Source organism: Diceros bicornis, chromosome 36 (genome assembly GCF_020826845.1).
Source record: "Diceros bicornis minor isolate mBicDic1 chromosome 36, mDicBic1.mat.cur, whole genome shotgun sequence".
In the NCBI taxonomy this organism is placed as follows: Eukaryota; Metazoa; Chordata; class Mammalia; order Perissodactyla; family Rhinocerotidae; genus Diceros; species Diceros bicornis.
Window position 1 is genome coordinate 7,660,474 of NC_080775.1, and position 21,684 is coordinate 7,682,157.

The following is a 21,684-nucleotide window of genomic DNA, read 5'->3' on the forward strand; positions in this document are numbered from 1 at the left end:
ACGGATAAATTCTTAGAATCATACAACCTTCCAAAACTGAATCAGGAAGAAAGAGAGAATTTGAATAGACCAATCATCAGTAAGGAGATCAAAACAGTAATCAAAAACCTCCCCCCAAATAAAGGTCCAGGACCAGATGGCTTCCCTGGTGAATTCTATGAAACATTCAAAGAAAACTTAATGCCTATCCTTCTCAAACTCTTCCAAAAAATTAAAGAGGAGAGCAAGCTTCCTAACTCATTTTACGAAGCCAACATCACCCTCATACCAAAACCAGACAAGGACAACACGAAAAAAGAAAATTACAGGCCAATATCACTGATGAACATGGATGCAAAAAGCCTCAACAAAATACTAGTAATAGAATACAATACATTAAAAAGATCATACACCATAATCAAGTGGGATTTATTCCAGGGATGTAGGGATGGTTCAGCACCCACAAATCAATCAATGTGATACACCACATTAGGAAAATGAAGAATAAAAATCACATGATCATCTCAACAGATGCAGAGAAAGCATTTGACAAGATACAGCATCCATTTATTACAAAAACTCTGAATAAAATGGGTATTGAAGGAAAGTACCTCAACATAATAAAGGCCATATATGACAAGCCAACAGCTAATATCATTCTCAATGGTAAAAAACTGAAAGCTACTCCTCTAAGAACAGGAACCAGACAAGGATGCCTACTTTCACCACTCCTATTTAATATAGTATTGGAAGTCCTAGCCAGAGCAATCAGGCAAGAAAAATAAATAAAAGGGATCTAAATTGGAAAGGAAGAAGTGAAATGGTCACTATTTGCAGATGACATGATTTACATATAGAAAGCCCTAAAGAATCCACCAAAAAACTTTTAGAAATATTAAATGAATACAGTAAAGTTGCAGGATACAACAAGCAACATACAAAAATCAGTTGTGTTTCTATATACTAACAATGAAGTAGCAAAATGAGAAATTAAGAATACAATCCAATTTACAATTGCAACAAAAATAAACTTAGGAATAAACTTAACCAAAGAGGTGAAAGATCTGTACACTGAAAGCCATAAAACATTGTTGAAAGAAATTGAAGAAGACACAAAGAAATGGAAAGATATTCTGTGCTCTTGGATTGGAAGAATTAACATAGTTAAAATGTGCCTGCTTCCTAAAGCAATCTATAGATTCAGTGCAATCCCTATCAAAGTCCCAATGACATTTTTTCACAGAAATAGAGTAAACAATCCTACAATTTATGTGGAGCAACAAAAGACCCCAAATAGCCAAAGGAATCCTGAGGAAAAAAAAAAAAAAAGCAAAGCTGGAGGTATCACACTCCCTGATTTCAAAATACACTACAAAGCTATAGTAACCAAAACAGCACAGAACTGGCACAAAAACAGACACACAGATCAATGGAACAGAATCAAGAGCCCAGAAATAAATGCACACATCTATGGACAGCTAATTTTTGACAAGGGAGCCAAGAACATACAATGAAGAAACGAAAGTCTCTTCAACAAACGGTGTTGGGAAAACTGGACAGCCACATGCAAAAGATTGAAAGTAGACCATTATTTTATACCATACACAAAAATTAACTCAAAATGGATTAAAGACTTGAATTTAAGACCTGAATCCATGAAACTTCTAGAAGAAAACAAAGACAGTATGCTCTTTGACATCAGTGTTAGCATCATATTTTCAAATACCGTATCTGACCGGGCAAGGGAAATAATAGAAAAAATAAACAAATGGGACTACATCCAACTAAAAAGCTTCTGCACAGCAAAGGAAACCATCAAAAAAATGAAAAGAGAACCTAACAATTGGGTGAAGATATTTGCAAACTATACATCTGATAAGGGGTTAATATGCAAAATATGTAAAGAACTCATACATCTCAACAACAAAAACACTAACAATCCAATTAAAAAATGGGCAAAAGATCTGAACAGACATTTCTCCAAAGAAGATACACAGATGGCCAACAGGCACATGAAAAGATGTTCAACATCATTAACTATCAGCGAAAGGCAAATCAAAACTATAATGAGATATCACCTCATGCCCATCAGAATGGCTATAATTAACAATACAGGAACCAACAAGTGTTTGAGAGGATGTGGAGAAAAGGGTACTCTCATACACTGCTGGTGGGAATGCAAACTGGTGCAGCCACTATGGAAGACAGTATGGAGATTTCTCAAAAATTAAGAATAGAACTACCATATGATCCAGCTATTCCACTGCTGAGTATTCATCCAAAGAACATGAAAACACGAATGTGTACAGATACATGCACCCCTGTGTTCATTGCAGCGTTATTCACAATAGCTAAGACTTGGAAGCAACCTAGTGCCCATCAAGGGATGAATGGATAAAGAAGCTGTGGTATATATACACAATGGTATACTACTCAGCCATAAGAAATGATGAAATCCAGCCATTTGTGACAACATGGATGGAACTTGAGGGTATTATGCTAAATAAGTCAGAGGGAGAACGTCAAATACCATATGATCTCACTCATAAGTAGAAGACAAAAAAACAACAATCACATAGAGACAGAGATTGGATTGGTGGTTACCAGAGGGGAAGAGGGGAAGGAGGAGGGCAAAAGGGATGATTAGGCACGTGTGTGTGGTGATGGATTGTAATTAGTCTTTGGGTGGTGAACATGACATGTAATCTACACAGAAATCTAAATATAATGATGTGCACCTGAAATTTATATAATGTTATAAACCAATGTTACCACAATAAAAAATAAATAAATAAAAAGAGAAAAGAAAAAGAACAGAGATGAGCCTTCCCTTTGAGCCTTCCTCAAAGGAGGTAAGCATTATGGCCCACACGACACCCCAAAGAAGGTCATACAATAGAGGTCAGAGGGCATCCTCCCACTGAAGTTGCCTCCTTGTTATGCTCCTAGAGCTTGGCCATTGGTTGGGGACAAATACCTCTCTGTACCGAGGGTCCTGACTGCTTTAACATTTAAATTAATCCCACCATGGGCCAAGGGCTGAAAAGCAGAAAGGGTTAGAATGGACTGTGGCTTAGCATTGTTGAGCAGACAACGGGAGTGGCAGGAGATTAGCTTTTTGATTGGTCTTTGTATTTTGTTTCTGAATTGTGCATCCTATTCTCTTAGGAGGAACTCAAGCAGGCCTGCCCAGAGAAGTGTCTTATTTCCGATTTTGGAAAAGAATCGGAACAAAGGCACAGAATGATAACCTCTAGGATTCTCGCCCAGTCTGAGCGTTTGGTGAATTTTTCCACTTTTGCCTACTTTGGTGCAAAAACATAGCATTTTGTCAAGTAGCTGTTTGGAAAAGTGAATTTTATAGTTGGAAGGTTGCCTTACTTAGCCAGTTTCTAGAGGAGGAAACACACCAAGGTTCCCGGAACCTCTGTGGGTGTCAGCTCAAAGGGACTGACTTGTAAAGTGAGTGTTCCTATAAGGCTCCTGTTCCTACCATTCATGGTCTTCAGAGGGAGTTCTCTGAGTGTCCTTCCACCATCCACTGACTTTATTAATGAAACGCTAAAACACTGAGCATACTGCCATCCTGTCTGGGAAGCAGGTTTTAGTTGGGATTTGACAGTACAATGACATTAGGGTCACTGGAAGAAGGGATTCATTGAATAATGCCCAAGTACCTCTGGCTTACAAGAAAGCATTTGATGCAGCATTTAACAACATTTATTTAACTCTCAACTCTCCAGTTTACAAGTATACCTATGGTATGCATGCTGTTCTGGATGCCGGAATATAAAAACAAGAGTCACAGTTATTTATTGCTCTGCTGTGATTTTCTGACAACTGAAGGCAATAATTGATGCCAATATTCTGTAGATAGATGGGTATTCAAAGCTCTGTGGCTCTTTTTTTGGTGCTTTAAAAAATGGTATTTATTATATTCTTGCAAAATCATTTAAATATATATAGAGAGTACTCAAAAATTCAAAATAGCCTAGTGTTTTTGCCAAGAATTCTGTGTTTGTGTACAAAACACCGAATTTTCCAGTTTCCACAAATATCTTTCATTCCTTGGTTGATGGAACTGTATAGTTGCTTCTCCCGTGTTCTTATAAAAATATGACATAGCACTTAGGGAGATTCTAAAATGTAAATTCCTTTGTATTCATTTTCTTTGTGAAATATCTATATAAAATTTAGTTGTAAAGGTGATTTATACTGGTATACAGAAGGAAGGGAGGTCAACATTGTGTACGAGAATAAAAATATTTAAATAGTTTGCTAATCTAAGAACTAGAAAAAAAATCATTTTTCAGATAACAGGTGTTATGTACTAACTTTAGTGGTATTCAAGGCCAAATTATTTAAATCATTCTGGTCTAAATTTAACCAAGACATTGTCTTGAATCTCTACTTTTGTGACTCCCATCCTTTTTACTTGCACCATAGCTGCAACTGGTGTTAGAAGTAGAGGCAGGTCCCCTCCAGAGGGTGGACTACCTCAGCGGAGGTTTACGTCTTTACTTCTATGTATTGTCCCCCAAAAGCAAGGTTTTAGTTGAGAATTACAACCTGCGAGAGCTACCTTTTTGACATCCTCAGCTCTGTGGTCGTGAGGCTATGGAGGGGCTTCCTGTCTGGAGGAAGACCACCAAGCCGGGGGCAGGGCTGCCCAAGCTGGGTGCACAGAAGGTGCACCCTAGGTGGGGGCGGAGCTTGCATCCCGGTCTGCACACCTGCTGGCTCACCTGGACGTCCCTCTGGTGTACTTACACACCCTACATCAGTCTGGTCACACCAACACTCAATTTCCTAGGTATGCTTGTAATTTAGAAGGCTGAGCAATTCTGAATCTGGAGTACTTAACTATTCCTTTCTTCTGTATTGAGCTATAAATTAAAACATCCTAGAAAAACAGGTTTATTTCTTTTTTCATAAAGAACATACTATCAAAAACCCAACACATAATCATATACGTACTTTTTATATCTATAGTGTGTGTGCGTGTGTGTGTGTGTGTGTGTGAGAGAGAGAGAGAGAGAGATGGCTCTCTGCAGACCAGCCAACTCACTCGTTAGGGCCTGTGGATATTTCTACTGTAAACTCTAATTAGTAAAATTCTTTGCCTTCAATAGACCCATTAGTATGTGTCAGAAAGAACGTGCCTGAGTTTCTAGAGGTTTGTACTTTGCAACAGGAACTCAGGCTAGCTTGGTATTTACTGACTTAATTGTCCCACAGCATCTTCTTGCATTAACTAACCAATTATTTTCCTTCATAACGGAAGTACAAATAGCACTGCATTTCATGAATTTTAAAATTGTTTTCCCTGCTAGGATTAGGTCTCTAATGAGAGGAATACTGCAGTCAGGCCTAAGGACTTTGCCACCAGACTGCCCAAGTGTGAATCCTGGACCCCTCCTTAACAGCTGTTTGACCTCTGATGCTTGTCTTACCCCCGTAGGGCCACCTTACTTTCCTTATCTGTAAAATGGGGATAATAATAGTGTCTGCCTCATAATGTTGCTAGGAAGATTAAATGAGCTAAAATATGCAACCTGCCTACAACATGGACTGGCTCACAGTAAATGCTCCATGATCATCAGCTGCTATTATTATATTTATGACAATAGTTATTATATACGATACACATGCATGTACTTGTTGAGAAGTATATATTCACACGTACAGAAGGGTCTCAGGAACAGACTGACTTTTACCACAAATGGCAAGTTTTAAGGAATATGGTTTTGACGTGAAATGACCTACTCTGCTGAAGATTTTCAAGTTTCTAAATTATTACTGTTATAAAGAAAAAAAATGTAAAAAATGGTGAAAGGAAATACTCAAAAATCCTACCTCTGGGTGCCTTTGAATGATGTAACTAGGACTGATACCCTTCTTTTTATAATACTTTTCTAACTTTTAAAGTATGTTTTGGTGTAATTACTTTCATAATTAGGGAAAATGTTAATGAATTTTACTTAAAAATTATAAGTGACTGGGGCTGGCTCAGTGGTGTAGTGGTTAAATTTGTGCACTCTGCTTCGGCAGCCTGGGGTTCACGGCTTCAGATCCCAGGCGCAGACCTACACACCGCTCATCAAGCCATGCTATGGCAGCATCCCACATACAAAGTGGAGGAAGATTGGCACAGATGTTAGCTCAGGGACAATCTTCCTCCCCAAAAAAACCCACGAAAATTATAAGTGACTTTTCTGTCTCCTTATGTTTATATGGTATAGATTCTCAACATTTGTCAAGGGGGGTTGTTATTCTTGTTCTGATCTGGGCTACTGAAGAGCAGATTCCCCAAAGTACAAGGAATAGCTAAAGACTGACAGTCTAGCCTATACATCAATTTGAAAGAGGTCTGGAATAAGTCTGATTCATTGATAGATTCAAAGAAGTATTGCTATTGGTAGGGCTGGCATGGAAATTTAGATTGTTTGATATAAAGTAAGATCTCTTTTTCAGCTCACCTAAGTTCAAACTAGCAGGCTTAAACATTCTGAAGAAAGTATGACCAGGCACAGGGAAGTAGAGTCTGACCTGATGAAATACTTTAAAATCACTTTTAATCCAAATAACACAAATAGAATAATTCTTTCAAAAAAGAAACAAAATAACAGAAAGATCTAATAAGGGAAGTGTCATTAAAGTAAAAATCTGTGTTCACACTATGAAAGAAAGATGTTTAAATACAAGATTAAAGCCATAGATTTAACAAAGTCATTTGTGTCATTCTCACAGGACTGTGTTTGCATACACAAATATTATTTAGAGAAGTTAAGTCCTAGGGCTGTCAAAATACATCAATATTTAAAATATACAATAATTCTTTAAAAGGACATTTTGTGAATGGATATTCTAGAATTAGTAAAGGGGGGCTATAAAGATGGCCTGAAAAGTTATTTTAATAGATCTAGCTTCTACACTGCCTTCTTAGAATGATTACATTTCTTTTAATAAGAGAATGAAAATAAAGAGCATGGAAAATTATTTAATAATGACAACAATTCAACATAGCTAGTCAAATACTGAATAAATAAGAGAACAGTTGCCAAGTGTGCACATGTTATTGGATAAACGAGAACTTTACAGCATTAAAGAGATTAGCTAATGATTTTTATCAAACCAATAACAATTTTGAAAAAACACAGAGAACTTGGCAAATATCATGCAAATGAGATCAGGAATACAGTCTCCATCTCCAGAAAATCTAAATTGGGAGAAGGAGGAAAAGAATAACTGTAGTCATTTTTCCTAGTGTTTTTTCCTTCAAAAGCTACTAAATTAATAAATTGTATACAAGAAAAGACTTGCCATGTCTAAAGAAGAAATAAAATTAGAATCAAAATATTTATTACAAAATATCTAAGTATACCAGGACTCCTTTCAGAGTATCGTATGTTAAGCATATGTAATAAATGCTGTAACATCCAAGATGATAGCCTAACAATATAGAAACTGGAGAGGAGAATTCAGCTCTACTTTGGGATCTATCCTATCATAGCAAGTGGAAAGAGCCGGGAAGTTCACCTGGGAGAACAATGGGGAGCTGGTCCCTATCTAAAGTTAAAAGAAATCATCCACATGAAGTATTTAGCTCTGTGCCTGGTATATGGTAAGAACTCATTACATGTTAACCTTTATTATGTATATTGTTGTTATTTATCACACAGGGAAGGAAAGCTTTAAGTTATATTATATTCAGAACAAGGATGGCCCTAACATTTGCAAGGTCTGGAACAGGAGTACAAACAGATGCCCTACACCATATGTCTAAGAATTTAAGTGCTATAAATCAAGCTCACCAACTATTAAATTAAATCTATTCTATACTCTTATATGGGCTCTTTCTCTCTCTTCCTCCCTCTCTCTCTATAGTCTTGAGAAAGATAATTTCATAACGACCAAGAAAATTAGTGACGAATTTAGAAATTTAGAATTCCTCCAAATCTTGTACCAGTTAAGTGGCCACATGGGGAACTCCCCTCTCCCCCTGACAACAGACCCGAGGAAGACGTTCACACATGCTTGGAGCTGTTCGAGTATGGAATTCTGAGGCCCAAAGCATGGCTTAGGAATGGGTACGGGGGCCAAGACGACATGCTCCATGGGGAGAAGTGTGGCTAGAGGAAGGTCAAAGGGAGGCTCCTAAAGTGAGAGGCTGGGCAGAACCCCTCTTGCTTGGGTCTAAGCAATGGAAAATTCTCCAGTTAAATGAGTTGTGAGTTGGATTTGGTGTTTAGATAGTACCTTGAAATTTCAACTTTTCTAATAATTTTGGATTGACAGTATGATCCAGAAAAGAGCACTGCACTGTGATCAGCTATGCTGATCTTTGAATCTCAATTTCCTGAGCCGCAAAATGAGGGGATCTGACACAATAACCTCTACAACCCCTCCCTATGCTTAAAAAGTTCTCCATCTATTGAGCCTATCATTATAAGAAAAGCAAAGGAGTATAAGCAAAGCAAAGGAGTATAACAAATCAAATTAGTAGCTATAAGCAACCAAGATGTCTCCCAATAGCTGAATGGATAAACCAACTGTGGTCCATCCAGACAACGGAATATTATTTGGCAATAAAAATAAATGAGCTATCAAGCCATGAAAAGACATGGAAGAACCTTAAATGCATATTACCAAGTCTCAGAAGCCAATCTGAAAAGGCTCCATACTGTGTGACTCCAACTCTATGACACTCTGGAAACGGCAAAACTATGGAGATAGTGAAAAGATCAGTGGTTGCCAGGGTTTTTGGGAGAGGGAGGGATGAATAGGTGAAGCACAGAGGATCTTTAGGACAGTGAAATCATTCTGTATGATACTATAATGGTGGATGTCTGTCATACATTTGTCAAACCCTATAGAATGTTCAAGACAAAAAGTGAACCCTAATGGAAACGATGGACTTTAGCTTTATCAATTTTATCAATGTTGACTCATCAGTTGTAACAAAAGTACCACACTACAAGAAGATATTAAAAACAGGGGAAACTATGGGGGCTGGGGGAGGGAGGGGATATATGGGAACTCTCTGTACTTTCCACTCAATTTTTCTGTAAACCTAAATCTGCTCTAAAAAATAAAGTCTGTTAATTAAAAAAACTAGTAACTATAGGCTAGCCAATACATTCAAAGTAACGTTAGTGCACAAGACAAGAAGAAAAACATTCTTTAGATTCCTCCTCATATGGAATTCATACAAATATCAATAAAATAATGGGACTGAGCAATATGGAGACTAATAAAGTTCTACTAAATTCTTATAATGTTTATTTGCCCTGTAAAGGTAGAAATTACACAAAGAAGGTAACACTGCACAGGTTCTATTTAAAATCTTCCTTGAAAATATGAGTTCTAGAAACACATTTTTATTTATTTTGGTTGATAGTGTCCACTTAATCAAAATATTTGTAAGTGCTCTTCTAGAAATGGTTTTCAGAGAGTTTCTTGGAGAATTACTGCTTATTTCTTTCAACCTATTAAATGCTTAAGATTTAAGAGCTCATTCACATTCTGGATAAATACAAATCATTATAAATTGGATACAGCAGTTAAACAGTAAGTTTTATACCAACTTCTTTCTTTGTCTGGAAGGCTACTTTCATCTTGCCAATTCCCATCCCTGGGAAATTCCTATCACACACTCTCTCTCCAGACTCTTGTCCTTAGACGATACCTCGAAGTTCGTGCTTCTGTCTCTTACTGAATCTCTATTAGAGCCCCTACTGTTGACATTTCTAGCCTTGTCTGTGCCTCCAAGGTCTCAGTTCTATCCCTGTCCCTCTCCTTCCCAGCAAGAGGCAGTTTCCTACTTTATTGCAGTGACACAAGCTCAGTGAGCACTCTCAAATCTCCTCTCCTTCCCACTTCATCTCCATCTCCCAGCACCACCTCTCTCCTTACCAAGGTCTGCTGTACTCTTTGCCCTAACCCCTTCCTCTTCCAGAATCTACCTCCCTTTGGTCTGGTTTCTTCCTCTGTCTCAAGCATTCTCCATTAACTCTTAAACCCTGTGATCATAACAAGCTTCCATCTTCTGAAACACACTTTCTGAAAGACTTCTGTATGACACCGAAGCCGCCCACCTTCCACTCACTCCTTAAGACTCTGTGACCTGACATATGCCTTCATCCTCCTACTGAGAGGCTGCTTCCTGTTCCTCCTGAAGGGCACAGTCAGCAGTCCTGACTCCTCACCACTCTGAACACGTGCTCCCCTCATTCTTAAAATTCTTCCCCCACCACTGACCCTACTCCTCTGGCCCTCCCCACAGCTCTCTGAGGGATCTCCCCTGTCACTTTCTTTTCCTCTTCTTCCTCCCACTTCTTAAGAGGGGGCTTTTCTTTGGTTTGGTCCCTAAACCTCTTCAGTGGGTTTATTCCAACTCTCACGTAGTCCCACAGTTTCACCCAGTGCCTCTTTGCAAAAAAAGTCCTACATTATTCCCTTCCTCAGGCATCTTCTGTAACCCACGCAAATGCGACATGGTCTTTGGTGTAATAAGGAACGGCATCTCCAAGTGCCCTATTTTGGGGAGCAATTATTGCCGGGAACAATACATATTAAGCTGCCATATGCTATTTATCATATATTTTTCTCTGAGACTTCTAGCCGAGAAAAGGATGTTGAAAGGACAGAATTTTTAATGCGGCGAGACGAGATGAGAAGGACTTGAGCACAAGATCCTGGGAACCCGGGTGCAGGGGCAATGACAGGATGGAAGGGCACAGAGAGGTGGAAGAGGCTATGCCAAGGATGGACACCCTCTTCTCTGCAGTTTTGTCAGGACTAGCCTTTCTGGCACCTGAGGATTCTGGCAGAGATGTAGTCAGTCAATATAATTTTCCATAAGACCATTTGTCTCTTTTTTTCTCTCCCCAGAAAATTATCTAGCATTCCGTGGGGAAATGAAAAAAAAAAAAAAAAAAGGAAAAGACCAAACGTACTTCTTGGTATCAAGGAATGTCATATTTAAATGGAGAAACAGAATAAGTGCCGACGAAAGTTCTGACAGAAAAGGCCAAGCGATACAGGAACAGAACCAGCTTTCTGGATCTTGTAAGCAGAGAAGCCTGAGGGGGTGAAATATACTGGTAATTAAGTAGGATTTAGTGGATCAGAAAGCCATTATGGAGGAGACAGTCTTTGAGCAAGCTTTCAAAGGTGCGCGAGTAGATTCACAGAGGAGAGGCACTTTCCTAAGACACTCTTGAAGGAGATGCAAAATGCTCATGTCTTGTGGGAAGCTGGTGACAGCCCTGTTGGGGCTCTGAGAGAACAGCTGACAGAAGAATGGACTGATAATGTGGGCACATGAGCCCTGAAGAAACATTACAAAAGTCACATAAAGGTGAGAAAACATCTGGGAGCTTAAAAAGCAGGTGTGCAGAGAGGGCATAGCATCTCACACTTGCCAGGCAAGGCTTAGAGTCAAGGAATTCCTGAGCATTTGTGCATTAATTGGTGATTATCTGTGTCTTTGGGTGGGAAAAACCTAAAGCAAGCTTGGTGAACACAACATGAATTTACCATAAATCTACTGTAAATTTACTAATTTTTGTAAATTTACTGTAAATCTAACATCTGCTGAATCACAGTTTGGTTGCACAGAAAGGGCATCCGAAGCACATCAAAGGGATGTGCAATTTCGGAAATAACAGTTTTCAAGTATCAGAAAACTGCCAGGGTACTTTAAAGAAGAGAGACTTATCAGTCACTATAAATGGCGACGGCACAAAAAGTTAATTCTTTTCTTAGTTCATGGATAAGTCTTTTCGAGGATGTGGTTTATGTGGTTTCTCTCTTCCTTGCTAAAATTGTGATAACTGCTGGCGCTCCCAACTCAACTGGAGGGTTTATGGATTAAAGTGTTTTTGAGAGCTTCAGGTGGGGCCATTTCTGAATGAAATGCTTGAAATTTAAAACCTTCTGGCAATCTTAGATGGATTTTACCTTCAAACCATGGAAATACCAGAATGACATACTTTAGAAAAACTGCCAAGTTGAAGAAGTTTTTCTTCTATTTCAAAAAATAACATCTTATAGTTAGTACAATATCTTCCACTTTCTCCACAAAGGATTCAAACTTCTCTGCAGGTGCCATTTTTTAAACACTATCCTTTTGGAGGCAAAAGGAAGAGAACCAAGGATACAAAGAAACGTTAGGCGACTTGAAAGTCACAAGAAGTGTCAGGCAGAAATTCATGCCCCGAAACCATAAATAGAGGGATGACCGTGGGGAGGTTGGCCCGGAAGTCAAGCTTGGTGTGTTCTATAAATGGAAAGTGAAACTCAGTTTTCTTTTTCATAAAAGAGAAATCTCAAAGTAAGACTGACAAAGAAGGTTCAACTGGCTCCACTGAGAGTGTGGAAGTCCAGGGCAGGGGTGTAAATATATGAATAAACACTAGTATCCTAACTCCTGCCATCGTGACGGGGAGTCTGCACGCGGAGACCTGCAAATTGCCCACTTTCGCTCACGTTCAACCTGAAGAGGGACCCAGAGATGTTCTCCTACGATCTAAAACTCCTTGTAGGTGTGAAATTGTAACACTTCTTAAATTAGTTGAATACAGATAGACTTGAGTACAGATAGGCCTTTCAGAATTCAGAGGAAACACAAATGAAGGTGGGCCACAGTTCACTTTAACTTCTAAGGAAAAATTATTGTTTTAAAAAACAAAACAAAACAGTGTTCTCACAGCGTTAGACGCCTCCTTCCTTTCCAAACCGATGTTGGAACTAAACCTTCTTATTTTTCCACAGTGTTATCAGACATAGATCAGAGAAACTTTGGGTACTTGAATTATTAATCTTTCTTTTACTCTAGCATAATGAAAAAGAGAGGAAAATTATTTTTCTCAGTGTTTTTTCTTCCCTGTAGGTGAACATTTAGTTGCTACAGAGATGACACATCACTAAGATACTTACATGGTATGAATATATAGGAGGCCAATGTCTGGACACAGAGACACACGGTAAGACCCAACACTGCTCCCAGGTACCAGCTGAGTGGCCTTAGTCAAAGACCGTCTTTCTTAGCCTCAATTTTCTCGTGGGTAGAATGGGAATACTATCTACTTCATTGAGGTTAACAGAATTAAATGGCATAATAGACTTACAGATCCTAGGAGACTATCTGTCACAAAATAGGCCCTCAATAAAGGTAGTTTTTATCATATTTTTCTCTATTTTAAAATACATATTGGAGCTGGTTGCCTACATTTCTTTCTTAGTAAAAAAATTTATTCTGGATGCCAATGCGCTTTCAATTTCCCAGCTTTCCTTGTAGCTATAGAAGAGTCAAATATGTAAGCAGAGGTTTTTTGTGGGTCTTATGGAAAAGTGATTTAATCAAGGAGAGAGAGCTGGCATGGGCTGTTCTATCCTCTACCTCTGCCTCCTGCTTCCTGACTAGAATGTGGCTGTGAGGGCTGGGCTCCAGCAGCCATAGTGGACTGAGAAGTACCCTTGAGGATGGAAGCCCAGTTCTGTGGATGATATTTTAATGTAAATAATGGAAAAAAGGTACTGAACACACGGGTCTAAAACCCAGCAGTGCGAAAGTTGGCTGGCATACATATTGCATTTGATACTGAGAGGGACCATGCAATTTCCAGCCCTGTGGACTTTCATGTGAAACACAGAAAATAGAAATATTCAAAAATAATAAATATTAGTAAAAATTAAAGAATAAAAAGTCTGCCTTCTCCTGCTAAGACAACAACCTCTCATAATGCTCTTTTTTTTTTTTTGGTGAGGAAGATTGGCCCTGAGCTAACATCTGTTGCCAATCCTCCTCTTTTTGCTGAGGAAGATTGGCCCCGGGCTGACACCCGTGCCCATCTTCCTCCACTTTATACGTGGGACACCTGCCACAGCGTGGCTTGATGAGCAGTGTGTAGGTCTGCACTCGGGATCTGAACCTGTGAACCCTGGGCTGCCAAAGCGGAGCACGAGAAGTCAACCACGACGCCTCCGGGCCAGCCTCCCATAATGCTGATTTGTACTAGACTCTGATGCCAATAATTTATGTTGCACATTGAATGATATACAAAGTTATCTTGATCTAGCTCAGAGAAAATTAATTTCAAAGATTCCTTTCTTTTGAGCCTCATTCAGATTCAAGTTCAGATCCAGCTGATATCATTTTGCACATCTATGTCCCAAGCACTGCACTTTCACACAAGGTACCTGATTTATACCCTACAATCCCTCTGCATGGTAATTCTTACTCTCCATCCCGTGCAGGGGAGGAAGGGAGCCCCAGAGCCCTGCTGATATATGGTTGAGCTGGGACTGAACTTCTTCGGAACCAAGTCCATGGCCATTTTCACTCTTCATAGCTTCCTAAATGGCTTTACTATATTTTCACACTTCAACAGGTCATATGTCCCTCACTTATGAACTTGAAAAGCCTTTAATGATTTAATCCACAGGCCCTGATAAATAACAAGTGAATAACTGTCGTCAGAATCTCCTGAACAATCTGCTCTTCAACAGGTGGGCTCTTTGGACGCAGAAAGCAAATGAGTAATTTTCTCCAAATAACAACAATTCCCTGGAGAAGTAAATAGTTCATTTATCTTATCTAATGTCTTCACTAGTGTGCAAAGGTAACTGTCCCCTCAAGAAAGGCCATTTCAAAAATGTTCCCAGAGCAAATCATCATTCATATCAGCTGTTGCTTTCGTACACTCACCTGGGGTATCCAACTGCTTATTTTGTTTGACAGGCAAGGTCTGAATAATAAATCAGGACATCTTACAAACAACTCAGGGTCCTTGAGAAAGTGCAATGCAAACTTTTTTTTCCATCCCTTTTTTCTAAAAGGACTCAATTTCTTGAAGTGTAAGTAGTGAATCAGTCATTTTTACATTTGATGCACACGTTCTCTGCCGCTTTTTCTCATGCATTTACTTCTCTGGTTTTGGTAAAGCATTCCAAATGCACAGAACCTCAAGAGCATCTCCCGGGACAGGGAAAGAAGTGAACACTACCTGAAGCTCTGATATATACCTGTTTTCTAAAGTGGGATTCATAACAACCTTCCCCGTTAGATACGAAAGCAATCATACATACAAATATAAAAAAGGTGCCAAGCGAGGTTTGATGACATAATGACCCTAGAAGCCCAGTCTGAAGTGTATTTAGCAGTTTGATGCAAGCCTCACAATATTTCAAAAGAAAAAGTGAGATTGTGTATCCGAGGGTGCACAGCAAATCTAGAACACAGACCAGGAGAGCACGGCAGAGTTCCTCACTTTGCCCTGTGGTAACACATCCACACCATCCCAGATCAATAGAAATTTACGGTCTCCAGGAGGAAATTTCTAGTGGAAAATCTCCCTAACTCATGATCAGAAATTCCAGACTCCTTCCTGCCGCAGAAAATGAGCCTACTTTCTCTGAAACAGCTTATCATTATCTTCTCATTCCTTCATGCCTCTCTCTTGCAGCCACCACACCTCTGCTGCAAGGCTCTTTCTGCCTGTTCACATTCCACTATCTGGTTTCTCTCCACTTTGGTGCTTAGGATCTGCATTCTGCAATTTAATATTCCTCACCTCTGTTGGAAGTATCCCTTTTGCCTCTTTTATTAGAGTATGAAATCCTAGAGGTCAGGAACTGTATTATATATTTCTGCATCCTCCACAGTGTTTTGAATACAGGAGATAATCATTAAGTGGTTTATCATGGTCTGGTGTCTCTTACTTTAGTTAAGTGTATTTATTCATTTATTTGTTCATTAAACCTTTGTTGAGAATCTACTGGGAGCTGGAGAAGGGGTCATGAAAGCCCTAGCTGCTGTCTACATTTTCTGACAATTCCCACAGTCTTCCCACTAATAAATACTTTCTGTGACTGGAGACAGCTAGAGGTCTTCTGTTATGTACCCTGAGGTAGTACATTATCATCAAGGCATGAAATAGAAAAAAAAGACAACTCTGCACGCTCTTTAGACCTTAACCACATGGCCCCACACGGATCTGCTTATTATTCTGGGCTACATACAGTAGGGACAGGGCAAAGGAGAGTAGAAAAATGAAAAGAGAAAATCATCATGCTCGTGCATGAAGACTGATCTACAAGGATGTTCATTGCAGTGTTATTCAAATCAGAACAAAAAGTTAGAAATGTTCTAATTAGACAAATCATGTTGTATGAGAATATCCACAGATGTCAGGAAATGTATATAATAGAATGTTAAAAACGCAAGTTACAGAACAGTAGGTATTTATACTGAGTTGCTATTTTTATTTTTAAGAATCCATTGGGGGGTGGGAAATCTAGAAGGATAAACTTCAAAGTATTAACGGTGAGTATAACCAAGTGGTGATATTATAAATTATTTTCTTCTTTGAGCGTATAAGCATTTTGCAAATTTTCTAAAATGATCCTGACAACTTTTGAGTCAGAAAAAAAAAAGCAATTACAAATTTTTTAAGGAATAAGGAGATCAGGATGAGAATCCTCCTGGAATAGGAGAGCCCCTGGCAAAATCATTACCTCACTACCCAGGGCCTTGCTCTCCAACAAAACCCCTGAGAAGGCTGCTCCTCGGCTGGGCTTATAAAGGAAAACAACAGTGCACGTGCATTTTGATCTCTTTTCCAACTTTCGTCTCTTCAAATACATGCATGGTAGATGGATGAACAGGTATCATATTTTTTTCCCCTCACAAACCACTGCTTTGTCAAGCAAGTTACAGACTGCTGATAATCCTGGTTGTTAGGTAAATTAGACCAAATTCCAAAAAACAAGCAGACAGACAAACAAATCTAGAAGTAAAGCCCTTTCCCAACAGATTACATTAAAAAATTCTAAATAATATTTCAGTGGTGTTCAGGGGAGAAGAAACTCATTTGGATGGATAGAAGGTGGACTGACAGGTAACAAGAAAAATATGGAGACAACACCCCAAGTCTCCCAATGGGGGTACCACCAGGGGCACCACACTTGTTCGGGCAGATTTACTGGGCGAGAGGTGGACCAATGGCTGTCTGGGCAGAAGCCTTACCTTGGTCTGGAATGTACAGAACATGTGCGTTAAGAACGGATGCTCCCAGGCCAAGGAGAGGACTCTCTTCTCTACCATCGTACACTCAACGTCATCATCCATCAAAACTACGTCTTTCTTTAAGGCTTTTATTGCAAAAAATTGATTGGTTTTCTTGAACTCTGCTAGAAAGACCTAGAAGGAAGGGGAAGAAGTCACTTTATTTGGAAATTTGGATTCACACTCATTAAAGAAGAGACAAAGTCCTGAGAGACACCTGTGTTAGGTGAGAAAAGAGGATTCCTTCTCCAATTTCCCCTCTCTTCCCTTTGCAATGACAAAATAGCGTGCTTCACTGGTTTAGAATATTACCTAATAGTTTCAAATTCTCTTTGCACCTTTCAAAGGGTTTCACAAAACTATTGTGCAATTGGATGGGTTATTCTCAGTCCTGGAAAATTCTATTTAAAAAAGTATGCCCTGTCTGCCCAGGCACCCGAGTAAGTTTTTAATAAAAATTCACAGAGACAAAGCATGTATTGAAGGAAGAAGCAGCAAGTAGTATAAAGGAGGATTCGACTGAAACATCTCTGCAAATGAGCATAATACTTATCTCTAAGTTCTACCCAGTTTTTCAAGGAGAAAGAGAATACATGAGGACTAGAGCTCTCCTTCTGTGCTTAAAGAATGCACACCATTTTATCTGATGCCACAGACCCTGATACCATCTTTAGGACCTACTATATGTCAGACATTCTGCTATGTACTTTATGAGTGCTATCTAATTTGGTTATCTAATTTAATTCTTAGCTCAGAACTCTCTGCAAGACAGAGACTAATAATAAAAAAACTGGGTTCAAAGAGTAACTTCACTGGCTTAAATTCACAGAACTGCTCAGTGGAAAACCTAACTCCAAGGTTTACTTTTTCTACTTGATTTCCTGAATCTTATGTGAAAGGACACCAGATGGCATATATTGGAGAGTTTCTACAACTTTCGCTTTTGCAAATGATGCAGCAACAGACGCTTGACAGTTGTGAGGACACGGCCTTTGGAGACAGAAAACTCCAGCTCGGGTCTCATTTCACAGACATTTACTAGCTGTGGGAAGGTAACCTCTCTGGGCTTCAGTTTCCTAATGTGTGAAAGAGATAACCATCACCACATTCTCTAATTTACAGGACCATTGTGAAAATCAAATGAGATACCGCATGGGAAAGTGATGCGTGAACTATAAAACGTTCTCTAAATGACAGTCATTAAGAACACTTGTCATTTGTTTCTTTCATTGACTTTTAGGGAATGCTGAAGCCAATGATACTAAACCAGTAGTGAAAATGCGTGTGTCTATGTTTAAAATAATATAGTGCAGATACATAGCTTTGGGGTAGCTGACTTGATAGAGGGGACAGAGCTTAGATAAGAATTGAGGCAAATGAATGATGACAGATCCCCAGAAAACATGCAATTTTTTCTCCTGGGCCTAAAAGTAGACTGAGAACAAGAACATAGAGGCTACCATTTTGGTGAGGAACCATACTTCCTATATAGAGTGAAAAGAAAGAAGAAAAACAAGGTTGGAGAATTCTCAGTGTTGTGAGACAGGAAATATGGGTGTCCCATTTTGCTTTGGTGTTTCAGCCTCCTCTCCTCTTCAATCCCATGGTCCAGTCCTCTCAGTGCATAGGGACCCAGGGTCCAGATGGAGACAAGCACACTGCTTTGGACACAGAGCAGAGGATAACTTAAGCTCTCAGTTGTCCCTTGGAATATTTACCAAGGATTGTAGGTTCAACTTAATGTCTTTCTTATTAACCTTGTTCAAATGTAGCAATCCACACGGGAACAAAGAAAGATAAGCATTTCATTAACAATTAAAAGTACTCTTCCAGTAATTGCTTCTTTCAATAAAACATCCCAAAACCAGCCATAAACTAAGAAGCGGAAAAGGCAATTTCCATCTCTATAATGTGCTTTCAATTTTTTAGTAACAGGTTATAATTGCACATTAATTGATGCTAAATTATAATGAAGACTGGCTGTAAAATTGCCTATTACACTCAGATTAACACCAAATGAGCCTGCTGTGGTTCACATTATTGTCGAAATGAACTAAAAGAATTAATGGATATCAGCTATAATTTGCAAGGCAGAGTAGATTTTGCCAAAGGCAATGTATTGGTATTTAAATGCAGACCCCAACTGCAACAGTGTCATTTAGCTGCGGCAATGCTCAGTTGCATTTTAGTCTGTTTATTATTAAATACACTGGGTAAGTTTTTCAGCCAAAGTCTGGTGAGCAGGTGCTGAGCATAATCCTGGCTTTCGATACACAAATTCATGGAACAGTATTCTCTGGCTAAAATTTTCCTAGGAGTAGCATCCAAGAATATAAAACAACTGGGAGTGCCATTAATACATTAGATATCCTTAATATCTAAAATAACCTAAAAGCCTACATTCCATATCATCCCTCCTTATAATCACTAGCTTGAAAATCTGCTGCTGTTACTAATCGATTATAATTTCTTAAATTATATTTTTTTCCTCCCTCCCTTGTCCTCTGTGACTGACAGAGACAGCCCACAACTTGAGTGTGTGGCAGAAAGAATTTAGAGGAGGGATTTTCTCCGTGAAACTTTTCCCAGGACTCTCAAGCTACAGCCTTGTTAAGGGCTGAACTGTATCCCCTCCAAAAAATTCATATGTTGAAGTCTTAACCCCAGAATCTCAGAATGTGACTGTATCTGGAAGTGAAGTCTTTACAGAGGTAATTATGTTAAAATGAGGTCACTAGGATGGCCCTAATCCAATCTGACTAGTGTCCTTATAAGAAGAGGAGATTAGGACACACACACAGAGGGACGATATGAAGACACAGGGAGAAGACGGCCGTCTACAAGCCAAGGAGAGAGGCCTCAGGAAAACAACTCTGCCGAGACCTTGATCTCAGACTTCCAGCCTCCAGAACTGCGAGAAAATAAATTTCTGTTATTGAAGCCACCCAGGGTGTTGTATTTTGTTACAGCAGTTCTGGTAGATTAATACAAGGCTGAGGACATTTGATAGAGAGAAAAATAGAGAAAAAAGTCACATACGAAGTAAAACAATACTCCAGGTTTGAGAAAGGAGCAAAGAGGAAAAACAGTAACAACAAAACCAACCAAACGAAAAACCTGTGTGAAACAGGAACTGGGTGAGGCATCTTCTCATTCTTTGGTGTCCAACGTGGGGTAGACCTTTGGAGCAAAATGGCCTGAAAACAATGATTCCCAGGAAGCAGAGGCTGCTACAGCCCTAGAGTTCTCTGGGTCCCTATTTATTCAGACATCTCTTGACCCTCTCACAAAAGGCGCAGGAACACTCTCTCTGCACACCACACACAGTTCTGGGCCCACGAGTTTTAGTTCCACCCACCAGGAGCTTTGCCCTTCAATTTCCGGAAGTTGGTCCCTAGAATTCGATAGTATGGTCTCATACCTTGCCAAAACTTCCTTTCCCCAACATTTTGTGCAAGATAAAATCCTCGATTTTTAATTTCATATGTAGAGATGGTCTTTCTACCTTCAGTTCAGGTTCTGGATGATGGCACATTTTCTCTACCTCATCCAAGGGAGACTCCCAGGAGATTCCCTGAGGCTCTGAAAATGGAAGCCAGTGGTTAAAACAAGGAACAATGGAGGTCATTCGAGCGACACTTTCCCTTCCACTTCGCCTTCTGAGGCTCTAGCCCAACAATGCGGGAAGGGGTTCCCTGCAGTGCAGAGCGGCTCTAATGCCCCTCCCTCGCTGTGAGGGCAGCACTTCCTGCTTGTGGGCCTGGCATTTGGGGCGTGGACTGTGTCTCTTTATCTACACAACAGACTGGGAAAGATGTCAAGTTGTTAAACATATTCCAATCAGCAAAAGACCGTATGTGCAAATCAAGCGAGCACTTTTAATAATGTCAAATCATGGGCCAATAGGGATTTTAACCAAATGTGAGGAAAAATGATCCCCAATTGCTTGCGTGGCTCGTGGGCACAGTGGCATCAATTTCTACGACTTAGTGTGGGAGGGAAGAGGACACGGATAGCAGATGGTTAAAGATCCAAATTGGGTCATTCACCAGCCTTCAAGTCAAGATGCTGCTGCTTTGAGCATCTCTGAGACATGGTCTACATCACTGCCTGGAGACCCTTCCTAAGTCTAACCCAACCTTTCTTATAAATCTTTAAGTCGATTTATTTCTCACCCAATGCCAGAAGAGGTGTAGAAAAACTTTTTTGGAATCTTTCCCCTGCCTCCTTATAACATTGCTTTTATTTTTCAATCTCTACGTTTATCTTTCATATTTTCCCTAAGTCCAAGGAAAATAAGTATTTTACAATGTATGCTGAAACTATTCGGGGCCCCAGAATCACATGGTCATATCCGCTCATGAGCGACCTTTCAACAGTAGGCTGGATAAACCTCCCTAGTGTCATAAACATTAAGGACTTTGGGTCCCGTCGTCCTCTTTTCTACTCAAACTTCCCAGAAAAGTCTCAAAGGTGCAGAAGACGGTCTTCTGTAGTATTCCCACCATTGAGCTTTATGGTGGATTTATTTCTGTAAAGCTGTTTAACAGCGACAGGAAGTAACGTTCTAAAATTCTAAGGAAAATGTGCAGTTGTTTCCCCCAGACCTATCCTACGCCTGCCCCCACTTCCCA

At 39.5% G+C, this 21,684-nt stretch overlaps 1 protein-coding gene across 1 annotated transcript in view; it reads right to left on the reverse strand.

The window, feature by feature from the left end:
* PRKCQ (protein kinase C theta) overlaps positions 1 to 21,684 on the reverse strand; it is a 128,419-nt gene that overhangs the window by 36,476 nt on the left and 70,259 nt on the right. The window contains exons 11-12 of the mRNA XM_058532380.1: positions 20,472 to 20,632; positions 17,012 to 17,185 (exon numbers count right to left, since the gene is read on the reverse strand). Coding sequence (XP_058388363.1) covers positions 17,012 to 17,185; positions 20,472 to 20,632 — 335 coding nt within the window. The remainder of the gene's footprint in view (positions 1 to 17,011; positions 17,186 to 20,471; positions 20,633 to 21,684) is intronic.